At 36.8% G+C, this 20,105-nt stretch overlaps 1 protein-coding gene across 3 annotated transcripts in view; it reads right to left on the bottom strand.

The window, feature by feature from the left end:
* Positions 1 to 20,105, bottom strand: part of YTHDC2 (YTH N6-methyladenosine RNA binding protein C2) — an 82,438-nt gene that overhangs the window by 46,793 nt on the left and 15,540 nt on the right. For all 3 annotated transcript variants that reach the window (XR_010126433.1, XM_054488734.2, XM_054488735.2), the window contains 6 exons: positions 16,067 to 16,233; positions 14,692 to 14,794; positions 13,309 to 13,465; positions 9,921 to 10,028; positions 7,988 to 8,136; positions 6,595 to 6,730 (listed from right to left, as the gene is read on the bottom strand). Coding sequence is in view for 2 of the 3 variants with exons in the window: in XM_054488734.2 (XP_054344709.1) it covers positions 6,595 to 6,730; positions 7,988 to 8,136; positions 9,921 to 10,028; positions 13,309 to 13,465; positions 14,692 to 14,794; positions 16,067 to 16,233 (820 nt within the window). In the remaining variant the exon portion in view is untranslated. The remainder of the gene's footprint in view (positions 1 to 6,594; positions 6,731 to 7,987; positions 8,137 to 9,920; positions 10,029 to 13,308; positions 13,466 to 14,691; positions 14,795 to 16,066; positions 16,234 to 20,105) is intronic.

The following is a 20,105-nucleotide window of genomic DNA, read 5'->3' as shown; positions in this document are numbered from 1 at the left end:
TATCCCATATGTCCCTTGCCTCACACATACATAGCCTCCCCCATTATCAACATCCCCCACTAGAGTGGAACATTTGTTACAACTGATGAACTTGCACTGACACATCAACCAAAGTCCATAGTTTACATTAGGATTCACTCTTGGTTTTGTGCATTTTATGGATTTGGACAAATATATAATGGCATGTATTTTTATTTTGCTTTGGGGTTTGTTTTTTGGGGTGGGTTTGTTGTTGTTGTTTCTGCTTTGTATTTTTAAAAGCACAGATAGCCATACCTTACTCAGAGATTCAGATTCAATAAGTCTGGGATGGTCAGGCATTTTAAAAGATCAATTTATTTTGATCTGTACTCACTGTATGAAAATTACTTCAACTGAATATTCAATTCATGGCCTTGGAGAACAGCATCATACCCTTCATTCAGAAGGGTATGAATAAATGTGAAACATTTAAAACATTTTTAACATTCCTCCCTTCAAGAGGTGGAGCCTAATTCCCTTCTCCCTGAATATAAACTGGACTAAGTGACTCATTCTAATGAACAGAATAACGTGAAAGAGGTGGTGTGCAACTCTGGAAACTAGGTCATAAAAAGTAACTACAACTTCCTCCTGCTCTTTTTCTTTCTCTCTTGAATCACTCTCAGAGAAGCCAGCTGCACCTCACAGGTAGAATAAGGCAGCCCTATTGAGAAGGACAGTTGACAAGAACTCATGGCAATTCTGCCAACAGCCAGCAACAAACTGAGGACTCTTGCCAAAAGCTATGTAAGTAAGGCTTCTTGAAAGCAGACCTTCCAGCCCCAAAAACCTTCAGATGAATGCAGCCCCTACCAACAGTTTAACCGCAACCTCATGAGAGACTTGGAGCCAGACCACTCAGCTAAACCACTCCCAGATTCTTGACTCTCAGAAACTATGAGATCATAAATGTTTCAGGCTTCTAAGTGTTAGAATCATTTGTAATGCAGCAATAGATACAGTAAGTATGACAGAGAATGTCAAATCTTAACTGATTATTAGCTGCTTCTACATGATCATGGGGAAAATGATGGTACTAAAAAGAAATCTATGAAGCCCAGAGTTTCCTAAATCATATGACATATTTTCAGTTCTGGTGCAAATTAAGGGTTGAGATTTTAGAAATGAAATAAAAAGATGAGAAGTGAATGACTGAGCTACTGTAACATTTTAGTTTTCCTCACATGGCTTAAAACATTAGAACACCGGACTCTGGGCAATGTACAAACTGTACATAAGAGCAGAGAAGAGACCTGAGTCTACACAGGATGACCATAATCAAATTAACAGTCTAGTATTCACTAAAGAAATATCAGGAAGAAAGCTAAGGATAATACTTAAATACTTAAAATGCATCATAAATATTTTAAAGTCACTGTTTTCAGAATTCAAATTCCTTAACTTTCAAGTAAGATTGGTAAACTCTTCAGAGTAAATATTTTTTAAAATAATAGAAAAAGAACGCAAGAAAACTGCAGATGAACAAATATCTACACTTTCAAATCCAAAAAGTTACTTTTAAAAATGGAGATCAATTATTTTTCAAAAAATCAATAATGAGGGCCAAGCACAGTGGCTCATGTCTGTAATCCCAGCACTTTGGCAGGCAAAGGTGGGCGGGTCGCTTGAGCCCAGAAGTTCAAAACCAGCCTGGCCAGCTCTTCAACAAAAGAAGAGAAACAAGTTTTGCAGAAGAGATGAAGTATTCAGTTTGGGGCATATTAGAAATATCTAAATCCAAAGCTCTGGAGGCTGAGGTGGGAGAATCACCTGAGCCCAGAAGTCAAGGCTGCAGTGAGCCACAATAGCGCCACTGCACTCCAGCCTGGGTAATAAAGTGAGACCCTGTTTCAAAACAAAACAAAACAAAACGAAAAAGAATAATGAGCTTTAAAAAATAAATCAATAGGAGCCAACATACATTTACAAAGAGAAAAAAAAAAGTCAAAAAACCCTCACTTATTTTTTAAGAAGTCAGACTAGAAGATGTGTCAGATTGTAACTGCTTGAACAACCACACCCAAATATTGACCTAAAGTCCCTTGCAGCATACCACATGCTTGGTAATTGACCCAGGCACCTCAAATTAACAAACAGAGAAAGCTTATTAATGCAATAGATAACAATGAGAATTTTTTTAAAAATTGTTAAGCAGAAACAACGGGCCAAATCTAACTTTAAGATAAAATTTATAACGAATAAACAGAATGTCTCAAGCTCAAAAAAATTCAAAACAAGTACATGATGATTAAATAATTTAATTTAATAAAATCATAAGTTTAAAAAAAGAACTAAAAATTTCAAAAACAATATGAATCAATAAGACAATGGGGTTGGCTGAATTAATATTGTGTCCGGAATTGGTGGGTTCTTGGTCTCACTGACTTCAAGAATGAAGCTGCGGACCCTCACGGTGAGTGTTACAGCTCTTAAGGTGGCGCGTCTGCAGTTTGTTCCTTCTGATGTTCGGATGTGTTCGGAGCTTCTTCCTTCTGGTGGGTTCGTGGTCTCTCTGGTTCAGGAGTGAAGCTGCAGACCTTCGCGGTGAGTGTTACAGCTCTTAAGGCAGCACGTCTGGAGTTGTTTGTTCCTCCTGGTGGGATCCTGGTCTCGCTGGCTTCAGGAGTGAAGCTGCATATCTTCGCGGTCAGTGTTACAGCTCATAAAAGCAGCGTGGACCCAAAGAGTGAGCAGTAGCAAGATTTATTGCAAAGAGTGAAAGAACAAAGCTTCCACAGTGTGGAAGGGGACCCGAGCAGGTTGCCAATGCTGGCTCGGGCAGCCTGCTTTTATTCTTATTTGGCCCCACCCACATCCTGCTGATTGGTAGATCTGAGTGGCCTGATTTGACAGGGTGCTGATTGGTGCATTTACAATCCCTGAGCTAGATACAAAGGTTCTCCATGTCCCTATCAGATTAGCTAGATACAGAGTTTGGACACACAGGTTCTCTAAGGCCCCACCAGAACAGCTAGATACAGAGTATCGACTGGTGCACTCACAAACCTTGAGCTAAACACAGGGTGCCGACTGGTGTGTTTACAATCCCCGAGCTAGACATAAGTTCTCCAAGGCCCCACCAGAGCAGCTAGCTACAGAGTGTCGATTGGTACACTCACAGACCTTGAGCTAAATACAGAGTGCCGATTGGTGTGTTTACAATCCCTGAGCTAGACATAAAAGTTCTCCAAGGCCCCACCAGGGCAGCTAGCTACAGTGTCGATTGGTGCACTCACAGACCTGGAGCTAAATACAGAGTGCCGATTGGTGTGTTTACAATCCCGGAGCTAGACATAAAGGTTCTCCAAGGTCCCACCAGAGCAGCTAGATACAGAGTGTCAATTGGTGCACTCACAGACCTTGAGCTAAATACAGAGTGCCGATTGGTGTGTTTACAATCCCTGAGCTAGACAAAAAGGTTCTCCAAAGCCCCACCAGGGCAGCTAGCTACAGAGTGTCGACTGGTCCACTCACGACCTTGAGCTAAATACAGAGTGCCGATTGGTGTGTTTACAATCCCTGAGCTAGATATAAAGACTCTCCACGTCCTCACCAGACTCAGGAGCCCAGCTGGCTTCACCCAGTGGATCCCGCACCGGGGCTGCAGGTGTAGCTGCCTGCCAGTCCCGCGCCGTGTGCTGGTACTCCTCAGCCCTTGGGTGCTCGATGGGACTGGGCGCCATGGAGCAGGGGGCGGCGCTCGTCGGGGAGGCTCCGGCTGCACAGGAACCCACGGAGGCGGGGGAAGGTTCAGGCATGGCAGGCTGCAGTCCCGAGGCCTGCCCCACGGGAAAGCAGCTAAGGCCCGGCGAGAAGTCGAGTGCAGCGCCGGTGGGCTGGCACTGCTGGGGGACCCAGTATACCCTCCACAGCCGCTGGCCCGGGTGCTAAGTCCCTCATTGCCCGGGGCCGACAGGGCCGGCCGGCTGCTCCAAGTGCGGGGCCCGCCAAGCTCACGCCCACCCGGAACTCCAGCTGGCCCGCAAGCGCCTCACACAACCCCGGTTCCTGCTCGCGCCTCTCCCTCCACACCTCCCTGCAAGCTGAGGGAGTGGGCTCCGGCCTTGGCCAGCCCAGAAAGGGGCTCCCACAGTGCAGCGGTGGGCTGAAGGCCTCCTCAAGTGCCGCCAAAATGGAAGCTCAGGCAGAGGAGGCGCCAAGAGTGAGCGAGGGCTGTGAGGACTGCCAGCACGGTGTCACCTCTCAATATCAGTAAAGAGTAGAAGGTTTTAGGCTAAGATGGTTACTAAGAGATTAACACTCAGAACTATCGGTTTTTAAAAGGGATAAAATAGAACATATCCAGAGAAGGCGGACCAGGGAAGGAGGGGACCAGATATCATGTTATATTAAAGAACAGTTGAAGTAATAGGTACAGTCAGCCCAAAAAACAAAAAAATTAAAGGAAAAATAATCATCTTCATATACCTAGAAGTCTGTCAGGCATAAATACATATGATCACTCCAGAAGCAGAAAAAGGGAGATACTATGTAGTTAGATTTCACATCAACATACTAAAAAGTTAACTACTGAAACAATTCAAATTCAAAAGAAAGGTAGTGAACTTCCTGTCACTAAACATGTTGCAACAGATTATCATGTGGTAAAGATGATTAAAAGTAATATCATTATTTGGCTGGGTGTGGTGGCTCAAGCCTGTAATTCTAGCACTTTGGGAGGCTGAGGCAGGCAGATCACAAGGTCAAGAGATTGAGACCATCCTGGCCAACATGGTGAAACTCTGTCTCTACTAAAAATACAAAAAAAATAGGTGACGCACGCCTGTAGTCCCAGCTACTCAGGAGGCTGAGCCAGAAGAATCACTTGATGCCGGGAGGCAGAGGTTGCAGTGAGTCAAGATCACACCACTGCACTCCAGTCTGGTGACAGAGAGAGACTTCGTCTCAAAAATAACAATAATAATAATAATAATAATATCATTATTCAACAAAGATTTTTCAGCACTTAATAAACAATGACTCTCTGGTGATACAGAGATAAGTAAAACACAAAGTTTCTGCCCTCATGTAGTTTTCATTCTAGTAGATGAAATAAGTAACGAAAAATAAAAAATACATGACAGGTAATGAAAGTACAATAAAGAATAATAAAGCAGAGTAAGGAAATATCGTGAGAAAATGGTACAATTTTAGTACGGTGGTCAGAAAAGAGAAGGCAATATGTAAGCAGAGACCTAAATAAGTAGGCATTGGGCCATGTGATTACCGGTGGAGATAGTTTTCTAGGCATAGGAAACAACAAAACAAAGTCCCAAAGGCAATGTGTTGGCACACATGAAGAATATCAAGGAGACAAGTGTGTCTAGGCACAGTGAACAAGGAGGCAAGTGGCAAAAAATAAGATCAAGGAGGCAGCCAGAGGCCTAATCATGGAAAGGACTTTGATTTTTATCCACAGTGTAATTGGAAGCCGGGGAGAGTTGAGAACAGGCAAGTGGAATGATCCAATTTCCTTTATGAAAAGATCAGTCTTATTTTTCTGTGGAGAACAGACTGCAGTAACAGAAAAACAGAAATGGTTAATGGGCTACTGCAATAGTCCAGAAGAGAGGCTAGCTTGGACTAGGGGAGTGAAATGTACAGTAGGGGGAGTGAAATGTACAGCAGGGGAAGTGAAAAGTGGTCATATTCAGGATTTATTTTAGAATGCAAAGTAAACAGGATTTGCTAATGAATTATACATGCAATATGACAGTAGACTTTCTGTATGCTTTGCTGCCTTAGCAACTACGTGAATGATAGTGACCATTTATTGAAAAGGGAAACACAAGAAAAGCACAGGTTGAGAGGAAGGTACGTAGGGAGGGGATCAGAAGTTGTTTGAGGAGTATCCAATTTTATTCACCTAACAGACATCCAACTGGAGATAACAGTGATAAGGTATATTTAAATCAAGGGGTAGGTGAGGTCTGGAGATGTAAAGTTAGGGGTCATTTAAAATAGATATTTAAAGCAACGACTATTTGAGATCCACTTAAGGAGTAAGTATAAATAGAATTAAGGTCTTAAGGATTGAGACCTAGGAGATTTCATATTTACAGGTCAGAAAAAAAGAAAAAGATCTTGCCAAGAAAACCAAGAAGTTAGAGCCAGGGAAATAAGAAGAAAATAAGCCAAGTATGAAATACTGGAAGTTAACTGAGTAAAACATTTCAAGAAGAAAGTAATCAATAATAATTACAATAATAGTGCTGAGGGGTTTAGGTGAAAGAATAAATACTTGACATCTAAATCCTTTCCAAGGAAGGGAAAGACAAGAGTATATACACAACACATACACATAACAGCATTTTTGCACATAATTGTCATGTAATCACACAGCTCTTCAAACTGCAATGGAGACATTAGCTTAAGAATCTGATTTAACACAATATTTATTTCTACTATGCTATGCTAGCAAGAAGATCCTGATTTGTACATTTGAAATAAAATACTTCTAAAAAATAAAATTTTTGGTTGTGCAATTATTGGTAGTACATACGTTTTGAATTAAACTATACTTCCACCATAAATAACTGCAAGGGTAATTTTTTAAAATTAAAATAAACTTACCACTAACATTTTCAGTTAAAATGAGATGAAAGACCTGAGCAAAGGCATCAATATCTTTATGTAGCCATATATCAGAAAGGCAAGCATCCATTTCCTTTACTAACCATGGTTCAAGGCAATTCACATCTTTTTCAGTCTACAAAAAACAGTAAAAATCATAAATTATCATAAATTACCTAACAATGTAAGTAACATTTGCTTGCAAAGGACATAAGATGGCCACAATGGCCATAAGGACTACTAATCCTATGATACTATAGCAAAGGCTTTGACATAAAAAATTTCTCCTTTCATCACAAACATTATCACTCACAATACGGTATCCAGTCCTTATACTCAACTTTTATCTGAGAATGAGTTTGTCAACAAAGGACTATGATCCAGTCACAATGTTAATTGTGCTTCCAATGCGATGTTGTTAAATGCACATACAGATCAGTAGTTCTCTCTCCCAACTGTACATCAAGAGAAGTATCACCTGGAGCTTTTTAATACTGATGCCAGGTCCCACCCCAGAGCAAGTGCATCAGAATCTCTTGTTGGTAGGGTGCTAGATTCCATAGGGCTTTAAAAGCTCCTCAGGTGACAGAATGTACAGCCAGTCTTAAGAACCACAAATATACATGGTCAAAATGCTGTTCCATGACCCAAATAAGTCTATACTGTATGTTTTTATATACAGCATGTGTTATAATCCTATAAACATATAGGATATATATCATAATATATATAGTATATTTAGTGTGCATATCTATAAAGATGTTAAATAACAATTTTTATTACCAATTTTTAAATATTCTTTAAAAGTATTTTTAAAAACTCATGTACAGTTCATTTGGATACATTACAACTTTAAACACTGGTAGAAAACTGCAAGCATAACTGCATTACATACTATCACATGCTCAAAAAAAGGGTAAATTATTTTTTTAAAGAGTAGAAAGTTGCTCTGAAAAATTGGTTGTAGTCTAAAATATACCAAGAGAATTACCATTCAATTATGCAGTAAAAAATTACAATCTCTTGGCTGGGTGTAGTGGCTTACTCCTGTAATCCCAGCACTTTGGGAGGCCGAGGCTGGCGGATCACGAGATCAGGAGATCAAGACCATCCTGGCTAACACAATGAAATCCCGTCTCTACTAAAAATACAAAAATTTAGCTGGACATGGTGGCGGGCACCTGTAGTCCCAGCTACTCGGGAGGCTGAGGCAGGAGAATGGCATGAACCTGGAAGGCGGAGCTTGCAGTGAGCTGAGATCACGCCACTGCACTCTAGCCTGGGCCACAGAGCGAGACTCCATTTCAAAAAAAAAAATTATAAGCTCATAAAATGTTCTTTAACCTACACAATTTTCACACAAAATATCAGTGGGAAACCAGGAAGGTCATACCAGCTGACTGAAGACAGCATCACCACCATCATCCAGTAAGTCATACTCATCAGTCACATTTAGAACAGTTCTCTGCCTCTGAGATCCAGGCTTGAAACTATTTTCTTGAGCTGAGTACCATTCTGTAAGTGTGGTTTGTTGTTTCTCTTCTAAATTAATTATCAAAGAAAGAATATGTAGACAAATCATTTCCTTTTTGAAATGTACTCCTTTGTTTAAATAAATTATGTGAATCTGGTATCTCTTAAAAGTTGGTCTTATTCTGTAGTTTTTTAAAAAGTATATTAAGAATATTCAATAAAAAATGTGTTATGCTGAAACATAAAGACACATGAAACTGCTTGAAAACTTCATTGATATGGTTAGGCTTTATGTCTCCACCCAAATCTCATCTTGAATTATAATCCCCAGGTGTTGAGGGAAAGACCTGGTGGGAGGTGATTGGATCATGGGGGCATGCTGTTCTCATGATAGTGAGTGAGTTCTCACGAGATCTGATGGTTTTATAAGCATCTGGTATTTCCCTTGCTTGCACTTCTCTCTCTTGCTGCCATGTAAAGAAGGTCCTTGCTTCCTCTTTGCCTTCCATTATGACTAAGTTTCCTGAGGCCTCCCCAGCCATGCAGAACTGTGAGTCAATTAAACCTCTTTTCTTTATAAATTTCCAAATCTCAGGTAGTATCTTTACAGCAGTGTGAAAATGGGCTAATACATTCATGCATTCATCTATTGTTCCAAGTCCTACTAATAAGTTTACTTCTAAGTAAGTCCAGAATTAAGAGTATCTTTATCCATGTTATAACTATTGTTTAAATCAATGACCAATATTCATACAGCACTTTGTAGAAAACCATTTGTTGAAGTTCTACCACCATGCTAGTTTTTTAAGATACAATTATATATAATTTTCATGTTCAAATGTTTCAGCTGGACATGGTGGCTCATGCCTGTAATTCCACTTTAGGAAGCTGAGGCAAGAGGACTGCTTGAGGCCAGGAGTTCAAGACCAGCCTGGGCGATATAACAAGACTGCGTCTCTACAAAATATTTAAAAAATTAGTTGGGCACAGTGGTCTACATCTCAAGAGGCTGAGGTGGGAGGATCCCTTGAGACCAGGAGGTCGAGGCTGCAGTGAGCCATGACTGTACCACTGCACTCCAGCCTGAGTGATAGAACGAGACCCTGTCTCTAAAAAAAATTTTTTTCAATTTTTTTTTTTAAGTTTCAAGATCTAGGAGTTTTAGAACTTACATATCAGTAATTCAGTGCTGCCCAGTGAAATCAGCATTGCTGATTACATTTTTCAAGGGGAGAATCCAAAGGAGTTCAGATTTTTGTACAAGGGCATACAGAATAAACAAGGTATCAAAGCTTGAAGCCAAGTCTTCTATGATGAATAATGAAGTTAAAATTAAGAAAAAGAAATCTGAACCCTAATTCAAAAGCTGAAATATGTCATTACATGAGATGTATTAACAGGCAAATAATGCTAAATTCAAAGTATCAATGAAATCCTGTAACATCATCAAGATTTGGAAAACTCAACATTTTTATCAAAGTTGAGTTCGTTATTACTCACATACTACTTTTTTCACTCCCTCCCATTCACTTCCCATTCCTTCCCTATGAGATATGCTGTGGGCAACCAGCATATACTCTTCTATCTGCTTGAAAGGTGGCTGAATCTTTGGATACAGACACCTCCTCAACTCTGGCCCCCACTTTCAGTTTCTCTCCACAGATTATAACTTCTGGACACAAACCAGAAAGCAAAGGAATATTTGGGACAATATTCCAATATAATGTTATACAATTATATACAAGAGAAAAACACTTTCAAGTGTCCTTGTACCTCCACAATGTAAGGATGGAGTACTCCAAAGTCATTATCAATAGTAATTTCTTTTATATTTCTTTTATTAAAAAATTTACCTTGCTGTTTTTCCTTTTTGTATTTTAACATTTCTTTGTTTGTATATCCAGTTGTTCTTAAAATATCTTCCAGAAACATTTCTTTTACTTCAAATGGTCTTCCCTGTACTAAATAATAAAAAAAAATTAAATACTTAACTTGCATCTTAGAGAAAATTCACATAAAAACACGAAAATCCCAAGTTAATGAATCTGAATATAATATCCAAAAGCAATTTCATAGTTCAACTGACTCTTATAATATTGTCCTTTAACTATTAACTGTGACTTACAAACAACGATTAGACAACTGTTCGTGTGCTTGGGTTTTTTCCTCTAGTGTTTACTACCTACTTATCATGGGTCTGGCATCAATATCATTGTATTATAAGCAGAAATGGTAAGAGGAAACAGAGCTATTTCCTGTTCCCTGGAGGCAAGCTGGCGGAAGAGACAGAAATTAATCCAAAAATCCAGAATATGAAGGTAAATATAGAGTTGTGAAGAGTCATGAGATACAAGTACAAGACACCATGACAGTATGTAACCGGGGGGATTTGAACACATCAAGAAAAGTACCCTCACTAAGAAAATGAGCAACAAGAAGATAAACAAAATAACAAAGCCATATGAAAAGAATAAAAAGTGTATAATGATGATGAAAAACAGCATGTGCAAAGTCCCTGTGCTAGAAAGGAGTTTCAAGGACCCAAAGGTGTTTCAAGGAACTAAAAGGCTAACTTACTTGAAAAATGGTGGGAGTGTGGGAATGGAGATGGATATCGTTCAAGATGAGGTAAGAGGAAAAGATAAGTCTTACTAAGGGTTTATGTCTTTATCCTGAGGTAAAAGTCATTCAAAGATTTAAGCTCAGGAAAGTGCTCGACATCATCAGAATTCTACTTCAGAGAAGACCACTTTGACTGCAATATGGACAATGGATTTAAAAGACAGCAGAATGCTACGTCAAGCCAAGTAGCAGCTACTGCAATAGTTCAGGTTAACCTGAATGAGATTAATAATAGTGAAAACCAAAAAGAAACAGACAAATTCTAGAGCTAGGCGGGAGGTAAAATCCGTAGAACTCAGCATTATATTGGATATGGAAAAAAAAAAAAGTGTCAAATATAGTCCTTGGATGTCTGGCTTGCAAATCTGAATGATAATGTCATTCTCTGAGGTAACAAAGAAAGCTGAAAAGAACATGTTTGCTGGTGGGAAATGGGGTTTGGTTTTAGGCATGTAAAATGAAAAATGAGATTTCAATTAGCATATGTACAGATCTGATGTCCCTGATCACCCAAGATTATTACAAGGAGTTAAGAATTTATAGGTTTGTGATTCAGGTGATTAGGTCAATAGTAATATGATTAACTAAGACAGGTAACACAGGAAGAGAAAAGGGTTTTGCAGAAGAGATGAAGTATTCAGTTTGGGGCATATTAGAAATATCTAAATCCAAAGCTCTGGAGAACAACTGAAAATAAAGATTCAGAAGTCATCAGTATAAAAGAAAAAATAGAAGCCCAGGGCATGAATGAGAGCTTCCAGGGAAACTATGCATCTCCAATACCTAGTAGAGTACAGCAGAGGGCAGGAAACAAGAGGATGGGAATAGTGGGAAAGGAAGGAAGGAAGACGGAACGAACAGAAAAAAAAAAGGAAATGGATCAAGGGAATAATTCTAGAGAATATCACTATTTAAGTATCATGTAAAAGAAGAAAAGCCCACAGGGGAGACTGAGAAAGCATGGGATATAATGAAGAATGAGGTTCAGCAAGCAGCAATGTTATCAAACAAATTACAGCATCTGAGCATTTCACAAAAAAAAAAAAAAGAGAGAGAGAGAGAGAGACAGCCAACCATAAAAGATACCACAGAAAAGTTAAGTAAGATTTTTGCCTAAAATTTGAATATCAGATTGGCAATTAGGTTAATGTCAAACGACACTGGTAAAAATTCAAATAAATAGCCCTATACACTTCAGAAATGTAAATCATTTCAGCCTTTTGAAAAGTAAAACGGCAAAAGGTGTTAAAATTAAAAATAGATATACTCTTATTTAGCAAATTCACTTTCAGAAATCTATCCCTAGAAATCCAGTACATCAGGATATACATAAAAGGATGTTCATTATAACATTGTTGGCAGGGGCGAGGCGGGGGATCTAGAACCAACTTGAATATCCAAAAATAAATGGTAAAATAAATATAGTACATCAATATTATGAAATATTTTATTATGCAGCTGCTTAAAATAAAGAACTAGATCCAGGGTTACTAAACTGGAAAACTGTTCATGATAAAGCAAACTGCAAGTAATGTATTAGCCATGTGCTCATGTTTATAAAACCAATTTTTGTAAATGTTGTAAATGTGTATATATTTGCATACATTTTTGTGAGCATGAAGAATAAATATATATAAAACACTGTTAACATCCATAAATCATAAATCCATAAAGCCAATTTTTGTAAATGTTATAAATATGTATATATTTGCATACATTTGTGTTCTTACATTAAGTAAGAACGAATATATATAACACTGTTAACATCCATACATCAGAAAAGTAGGACATGCAACAAGGATAGGGGCAATTGTGAACTTTTTCTCTATATATTTTTGTATTATTTCATTGAAGTAAACAGAACTTTTGTATTTTTATTTATTTATTTTTTTTGAGATGGAATCTTGCTCTGTCACCCAGGCTGGAGTGCAGTGGCACAATCTCAGCTCACTGCAAGCTCCGCCTCCTGGGTTCATGCCATTCTCCTGCCTCAGCCTCCCGAGTAGCTGGGACTACAAGTGCCTGCCACCACGCCCGGCTAAATTTTTGTACTTTTAGTAGAGACGGGGTTTCACTGCGTTAGCCAGGATGGTCTCGATCTCCTGACCTCATGATCCATCTGCCTTGGCCTCCCAAAGTGCTAGGATTACAGGCATGAGCCACCATGCCCGGCCTAACTTTTGTATTTTTTGAAGAGGAATTTATCATTTTTTTAAAGACTAGTGGCAAAATCCGTTTTTAATAAAGGACAAGGGCAAAAGTTGTTTTAGCATTTTCAGAAGAGAATGTGAAGTAAAACATGGGAGTATAGACTACTTTTCAAAGATATCTATCAATAAAGGGAAATAGTTATAGGACAATTTAAGAGGGAACACAAAGTGAAAATAAAGCATATTTCCTTTTAAGGTAAGAGAATTAGGCTCACTACACAATACCAAAGAGCTGTTGATAGAAAAGGAGAAGTTGAAAACAGAAAGACGTGGCAATTAAGCCTATCTCAGGAGGAACGGTAACAGATGCCCTCTACTTCAGAATATTCCCCAGTTTCTGTTAGGATAAATAATGTCCAAAAGTGTTCTTTCATAAAAATTATAGAAGAAATTTGACAATTTAACTTACTATATATCACTGGACAACTTCCAAAATATCTTATGAAGAGATTTACATCCAAGGCAGCACTAGAAAGAATTAGTTTCAAAGTTGGGTGCTTTTGCAACAAATCTCTTAACTTTGTAAGTAAGAAATCACTAAATCGATCCCTTTCATGCACTTCATCCTGTAGTAAACAGAAATAAAACCATGGAACAGTTAAAACATTATTGATGACTAAGTCTTTAAAACAATGGCACCACTGGGTTTTACACTAATTCAAATTAAATGTGGACAAGGCCAATCAATATTCATGAAAATTTTGTATTACAGGAATTTCAGAAATAATTAGACATTAACAATGAAATGTAGATGACAAAGTAAAGTTGTCCCTTGGCATCTGTGAGTGAATGGTTCCAGGGCCTTCCCCCATGCCAAAATTCATGAATGCTCAAGTCCCTGATTAAAAAAAAAATGGCATAGTATTTGCACATATCCTATGCAAATCCTTCCATATACTTTAAATCATCTCTAGACTACCTATATTACCTAGTACAGTGTAATGCTAGGTAAATAGTTACACTATATTCTTTAGGGAATAATAACAAGAAAAGCCTGTACATGTTCAATAGACACACAATATTTTTTTAAATGTTTTCAACCTGCAGTTGTTTGAATCCATAGTCATGGAACCCACAGATACAGAGAGCTGTCTATATTGCCCTTTTTTCCCACAGAATATAAAACTGCAAAAAATTATAAGTCCAATTTAATGTGCTTTTAATACATAAAAAATCTATGTAAATGTGTTTCTTTTAGCATCAGAGCTTATGAAGTGCATCCTTTGGTTTGGGTAAGTTTCTAAAAGCTGCTTATTCCAAGCTCATAAAACTTAAATCTATTTTTTTTTTGACACAAACTAGATAAAAGCTTAGAATTCCTTAACAAACGGGTAAACTCATCAACTTAGTTCATCAGCAGTTAGTTAATTTAGCAGCTTAATCATGGAGTCTATTAGTATACCCCTATCATTGGGAAATATATATTAATGAAGGGATCAAACAACCAAGTATAGAGATAAAAGAAATCTCCCTTTTTTTTGAGAACTCTAAGTGCATACATCATTTTCATATATGAAAAGCACATTTTTTAAAACTACCTGCTTATTTCATTTTCCCTCAATAAAGGCTGAAGGTTTTATTATTTTTGTAATACAAAATATTTCTAATAATTATAGACAAAAAATAACTTGATCATTATAGCCTGTTCAAAAGAATAAGTTGGTTCTGTTTTCTACCCTATTCCAAAAATGTAATTATGTATTTAAATTTTTTGAGACTATCCTGAAACGGCATGTGTATTTAAATTTTAAGCAATCTGAGTTACATATGACAAATTCAGCAATATTCTTACCACGATAACATGTGTCACAGTCGACAACGTACTATCTCCTGCCATCAATGTACGAAGCAATACCCCATTAGTACAAAATGTCAGAAGTGTCTTTGGAGAAACCCTTTTAAAAAAAAGCAAAATAAAGTGCACAATTGCAAGTCTTTCATGTAACTAAAATATAATCACATTAAATGCTGGCCTCGTACACATTTTAATAAATATTACTAATATAATAGTGTACCGGTATGTATAGTTTATTAGTAAAGCTATGTGGTTTTGCAGTTATGTGAGACTGCCTGACAATAGCCTTTTATATTAAGTGATGTATTTTGTTAAAGAACCTAAGCTGCTCTAAAAACAAAACAAAACCTTAAGTACTTTTAGCTTGCGTATAAAGTATGTTACAAATGGAATCAGATTTTTTAATCACCACTGAGAATTAAAAAAAGTACTACTTGTCAAGAAGGTATTACTAATACTACATATACGGAGTATCCCTTATCCAAAATGCTTGAGACAGAAAGGGTTTTAGGTTTCAGATTTTTCCAGGTTTTAGAATACCTCCAGGTGAGCATCTCAAATCTGAAAATCATAAATCCAAAATGCTCTAATGAGCATTTCCTTTGAGTGTCATGTTGGCACTCAAAAAGTTTTAGATTTTTTAGCATCTTGGATTTCAGATTTTTGGATTTAAGATGCTCAATTTATACTACTACTGATAATAAATTCACTAGCAGTTATTGAGTGTTCACTGTAAACTTCACATCAAACCTGTACTCTAGATGTTTTTCTTTGATTCATTTTATAGATGAGGACACTGGGGCTCAAAGAGGTAAAATAACTATGATCATGAAACTAGGAAACGAAATTTTTTTTTTTTTTTTTTTTGAGACGGTTTTGCTCTTGTTGCCCAGGCTGCAGTGCCATGGCGCGATCTCAGCTCACCACAACTTCTGCCTTCTGGGTTCAAACGATTCTCCTGCCTCAGCCTCCCGAGTAGCTGGGATTACAGGCATGCACAACCAAGCCCAGATAATTTTGTATTTTTTTTTTTTTTTAGTAGAGACAGGGTTTCTCCATGTTGGTCAGGCTGGTCTTAAACTCCTGACCTCAGGTGATCCACCCGCCTCGGCCTCCCAAAGTATTGGGATTACAGGCATGAGCCACCGCGTCTGGCCTGAAATGGAATTTTTATCTATGGTTCAAAGTCTTTTTCAAACTCTTCATTCAATACTTCTCTAGATTTAGACATGACTTCAACATCCTGATGTAGACTTACTTGGAGCAAAATGATCATCTAACTTTTCAACGAACACATCCTCTATTTTTAGTGAAATATACATAGTCTTTTTTAAGCATGATAAAAGAGAAGATACATGAGAACTGTTTTTACCTGCTTTCTAATCGGATCTGATAACCAATTGTTTGACCAATCCTTTCCCTTCTCTCTGCGGCAACTCTTTCAGCCACAGCGATAGCTGCCAATCGTCTTGGTTGAGTACAAAATATACGGCAGGGGATACCATTTTTAAAGCAATCATCTAAAAGGAACTGAGGAATCTGAAACAAAAGTTTTAAAATACTGTAAGATGACATGATCACATACCACAAAAAATCTAAGTGAATCAACTGAAAAACCATTAGAATTAAAGAAGTTCTATAACAAGTCCAAATATAATCATAAAATCAACAACATTCATGTAACTGGTAATCAGCTAAAAAATGTAATTTGAAAAGATCTTGCTCACAATAGAAACTAAAGCTAAAATATCTAAAATCAAATATATCCAGGAATATTTAAGGTTTGCATGAAGATTATAAAATGCTACTGGAAAAACATAAAAGAAGACCTGAATATATAAAGAAAATATGTCATATTCATGTATGGGGATAACCAATGCTGTAAAAATGTTAACTTCTCCCCAAATTATTCCATAAAGTCAATGAAATAAAAATAACAATTCCACTGGGATTTTTTAAATAAAGAAAAGCATAAAAAAACAAAAATAGTCTATAATCCAGGATTGTAGATACTTTTTTATAAATAAAATTCAAACAGGTTGGAAAGATTTAAAATCAAAATCTTACCTACTCCCCACCACCAATGCCCTTATATCTTCTCCATAAAAGTAACTACTGTTACTTATGAAATCTCTCAAGAAAAAAAAAGTTTTACACAACCCAGAATATTTGTGTATATAAGCATGATTTTTATCCATGCAAAGTGATGACTGTACTTAATGTCTGTAATTTGCAGTTTTCACATAATATACCAGATCTGCCTAGCCCATTTTAACAGCTGCATATTCCATCTCATGGATATGCTATAATTTAACAAATGATTAAACATTTAAGTAATTTCCAGTTTTTGAGGTTTGTTATTGATGTTGTTGCTTGATATTATAAACAACACTGCAGTAAACACCTATCTCCAGAGTTTTAGAAAGATATATGTAATAGCAGTGAAATCACTAATAGTGAAAATGCTGAGTCAAGGAGTAAATAAATTTTTAACTTAGATTAAAAAAATTATCAAATTGCTCCCCAAAACAATTTATACTCCTACCAACAAAGCAACAAAGCAGAAGAGCTGCCTTCCAACACCCATACAAATACTCGGTATCATCAATTTTTTAATTTCTGCCAATCTTATAGTTAAAAAATATAATTGTTTTTATTTTCATTTTTTTAACTGTGAGTAAAAGAAAACATCTTTTATACATGTGTTAGCCCCTAAGATTTTTTTTTTTTTTAACTTGACTAGTTCATCCAGATGTGGGGGCTCGGTCAGGATGATGAGAGAAATTGTAAAATTATAGGAAATAAACAAAAACCCTCTTGGAAGGCCTGGGGGTTGCATAAAGTGTTTGGCTGAAGGCAGCTGAATTCTCTTAAAAGCTGAGCTCGTAGACACAGAGGAGTTTATCTAAATAGCTTGTTTACTCATGTGGTCCTAAGACCAACCTTTAATTGGGCTTAGGACCACATAATTGCTCTCTACTCATGAGGTCTGCAAAGTCAATTACCCTCTAGTGGTGTCTACTCAAGACCTTTGCCATTTAATCTATACTGAATAAATGTGAGCTTCGCTGGCTGATGGGGCCGCAGCTACAACTCTTTACAGCACCTTCCTCGGTGTCTGTGAGTGGCCCAGACCCTCAGCCTAACTGACAGGCAAAATATCTGTGTCAGTGTATGTCTCTCATCCATCACTGGGTCAGAACCCTGCAGGTCAGAACCCTGCATCCAGAAGCATAAATGCATAAGTACCACCAACTAATATTTTAAAAGAGAAATATAAATTTAAAAGAGAAGATAAGTGTATCATTTTCAAACTACAGAAAATCAAAGATATCTTCTGAAAAATCCTAAAAGAAGCCAGAGCAGGGGGGAAAACCCTTACCTACAAAGAAGCCAAGGTAAGAATTACATCCAAGTTTTCCTCAGACACTATGCAAGAAAAGCGCAGCGAGAAAGAGTTGGGGGGCGGGGGGGACAAAAACACCATCCTAGAATTCTGTAACTTGCAAAATTATCCTTCAAAAATGAAGAAGAAATGAAGACTTTCTCAGATGAATACAAATTGAGGGAATTTGTTGTCAGTAGACCACAGCCTTGCAAGAAACGTTGTTTTTAAGTTATTTACAGAGAAAGAAAAATAACATACACCAGAAACTTGAATCTTCATAATGAAAGAAAGAACACTAAAGTAGGAATAAATGGACGTAAAAAAAATTTTTTTTAACTTTTATTTTTTGTATTGTTAATTGATCTAACACATAACAATTGGTTCAAAATAATAATAGCAACAATGTAGCTGATTATGTATGTATATATCTTATGTGTGTGTACATGTATACGTATGGTTACATGTAAGTGAAATGAATGACAGCAATGATACAAGGGACAGGAGGGAGGAATTAGGGTTATTTTGTTATTTAAGGTACTCGCACTACCTGTAAGGTGGTATAGTGTTATTTGAAAGTGGACTTGGTTTAGTTGTGAATGGATATTGCAAACTCTAGGGCAACCACTAAAAAAGGTAAAAGATAATGAAAAAGAATATTATGCTCACACTGTAAACAAAAAAAAGCAGAATCCTAGCGCAGGAAGAGATAATGAGATTAAAGATACATAAGAAAAATTTTAGAAATAGACACTGGTACTATAGACAGTATTTGGTCAAAAATAGCATCTTAAATTGGGTAGGGAAGGTGGAGGGAAGGACAGATTTTTAAGTAAAATTTATATTTGAGCTGGAAATAACATGAAGAAAAAGTAAAATTCCTACCTGATATAATACAATAAAATAAATTTCAGATGAATTTTTTAAACAATATAAAACTATTAGAATAAAATATTTATAGGAAGAGCCAGGTGTGGTGGTATGCACCTATAGTTCCAGCTACTTAGGAGGCAGAAGCAGGAGGATCCCTTGAGGCCAAGAGTTCAAGGCTACAGTGAGCTATAATCAACTCTGTGAATAGCCACTGCACTCCAGCCTGGGAAACATAGTGATACCCCACCTCTAAATAAATAAATACAGAAAATGTCCATTAATCTTAGGGTAGGAAATGCCTCTCTTAACATGCCCCAAAGCCCTAGAAAAATATTGACAGATCTGACTAAATAAAAATGTAAAACTACTGAACAAGATACTATAAATGAAGGTAAAAACAAAAAATGGGTAGAAATTATTTTTAAGATGTTTAACAGTCAACAGACATGCATCTATAACATACAATAAAGCACTCTAAAAAATAAATCAAAAATTAATAAGCCAAAAAGAATAAAAATAAGGAACTCATAGAAGATAAACAGATAAGAGGCAAATAAAAGATAACTAAGAATCAACAAAATGCAAGTTAAAATATTATTTTTTGCTTATCAGCTTGATAAATGTTTAAAAAATTATATCCATTCTTGCCCAAGCTTTAGAGAAACAAGAACTTTCAATACTTTCAGTACAGAAATATGTTAACTCTTTTTTAGAGTTATGGAACAATAACCAGTGAATCTAGCTATTAAAATTTTTAACTGCCATATCCTTGATCTGGTATTTCCACTTCTAGGAAATTTATCCTATTGAAACATTCCTACAAATAAGCAAAGAAATATTAGGATACAAGTAAGTACAATATAAGAGAAAGATTCCTACTCTACCACTTCTTAGCCATGTTAACTAGAGTAGATTAACATCCGTAAATTTTAATTTGTATTCCTCATCTGTAAAAAGATTAAACCTCCATGTCTTGAAATTATTGAGAAGTTGAAATGAGACAACTCTTACATAACTCAGCAAACAGTAAAGTGTCATATTTCACCATTGTTTATTATCATTACAAAAATGTTCATGAATACTATGCAGTTGTTTAGACAATGAGGCATATCTATAGGCACTGACTTGGAAAAATATCCAAATCTGTTAAGTG

This window comes from Pongo pygmaeus, chromosome 4, assembly GCF_028885625.2.
Source record: "Pongo pygmaeus isolate AG05252 chromosome 4, NHGRI_mPonPyg2-v2.0_pri, whole genome shotgun sequence".
Taxonomy (NCBI): domain Eukaryota; kingdom Metazoa; phylum Chordata; class Mammalia; order Primates; family Hominidae; genus Pongo; species Pongo pygmaeus.
This window is presented reverse-complemented; position numbering and strand designations above follow the sequence as displayed.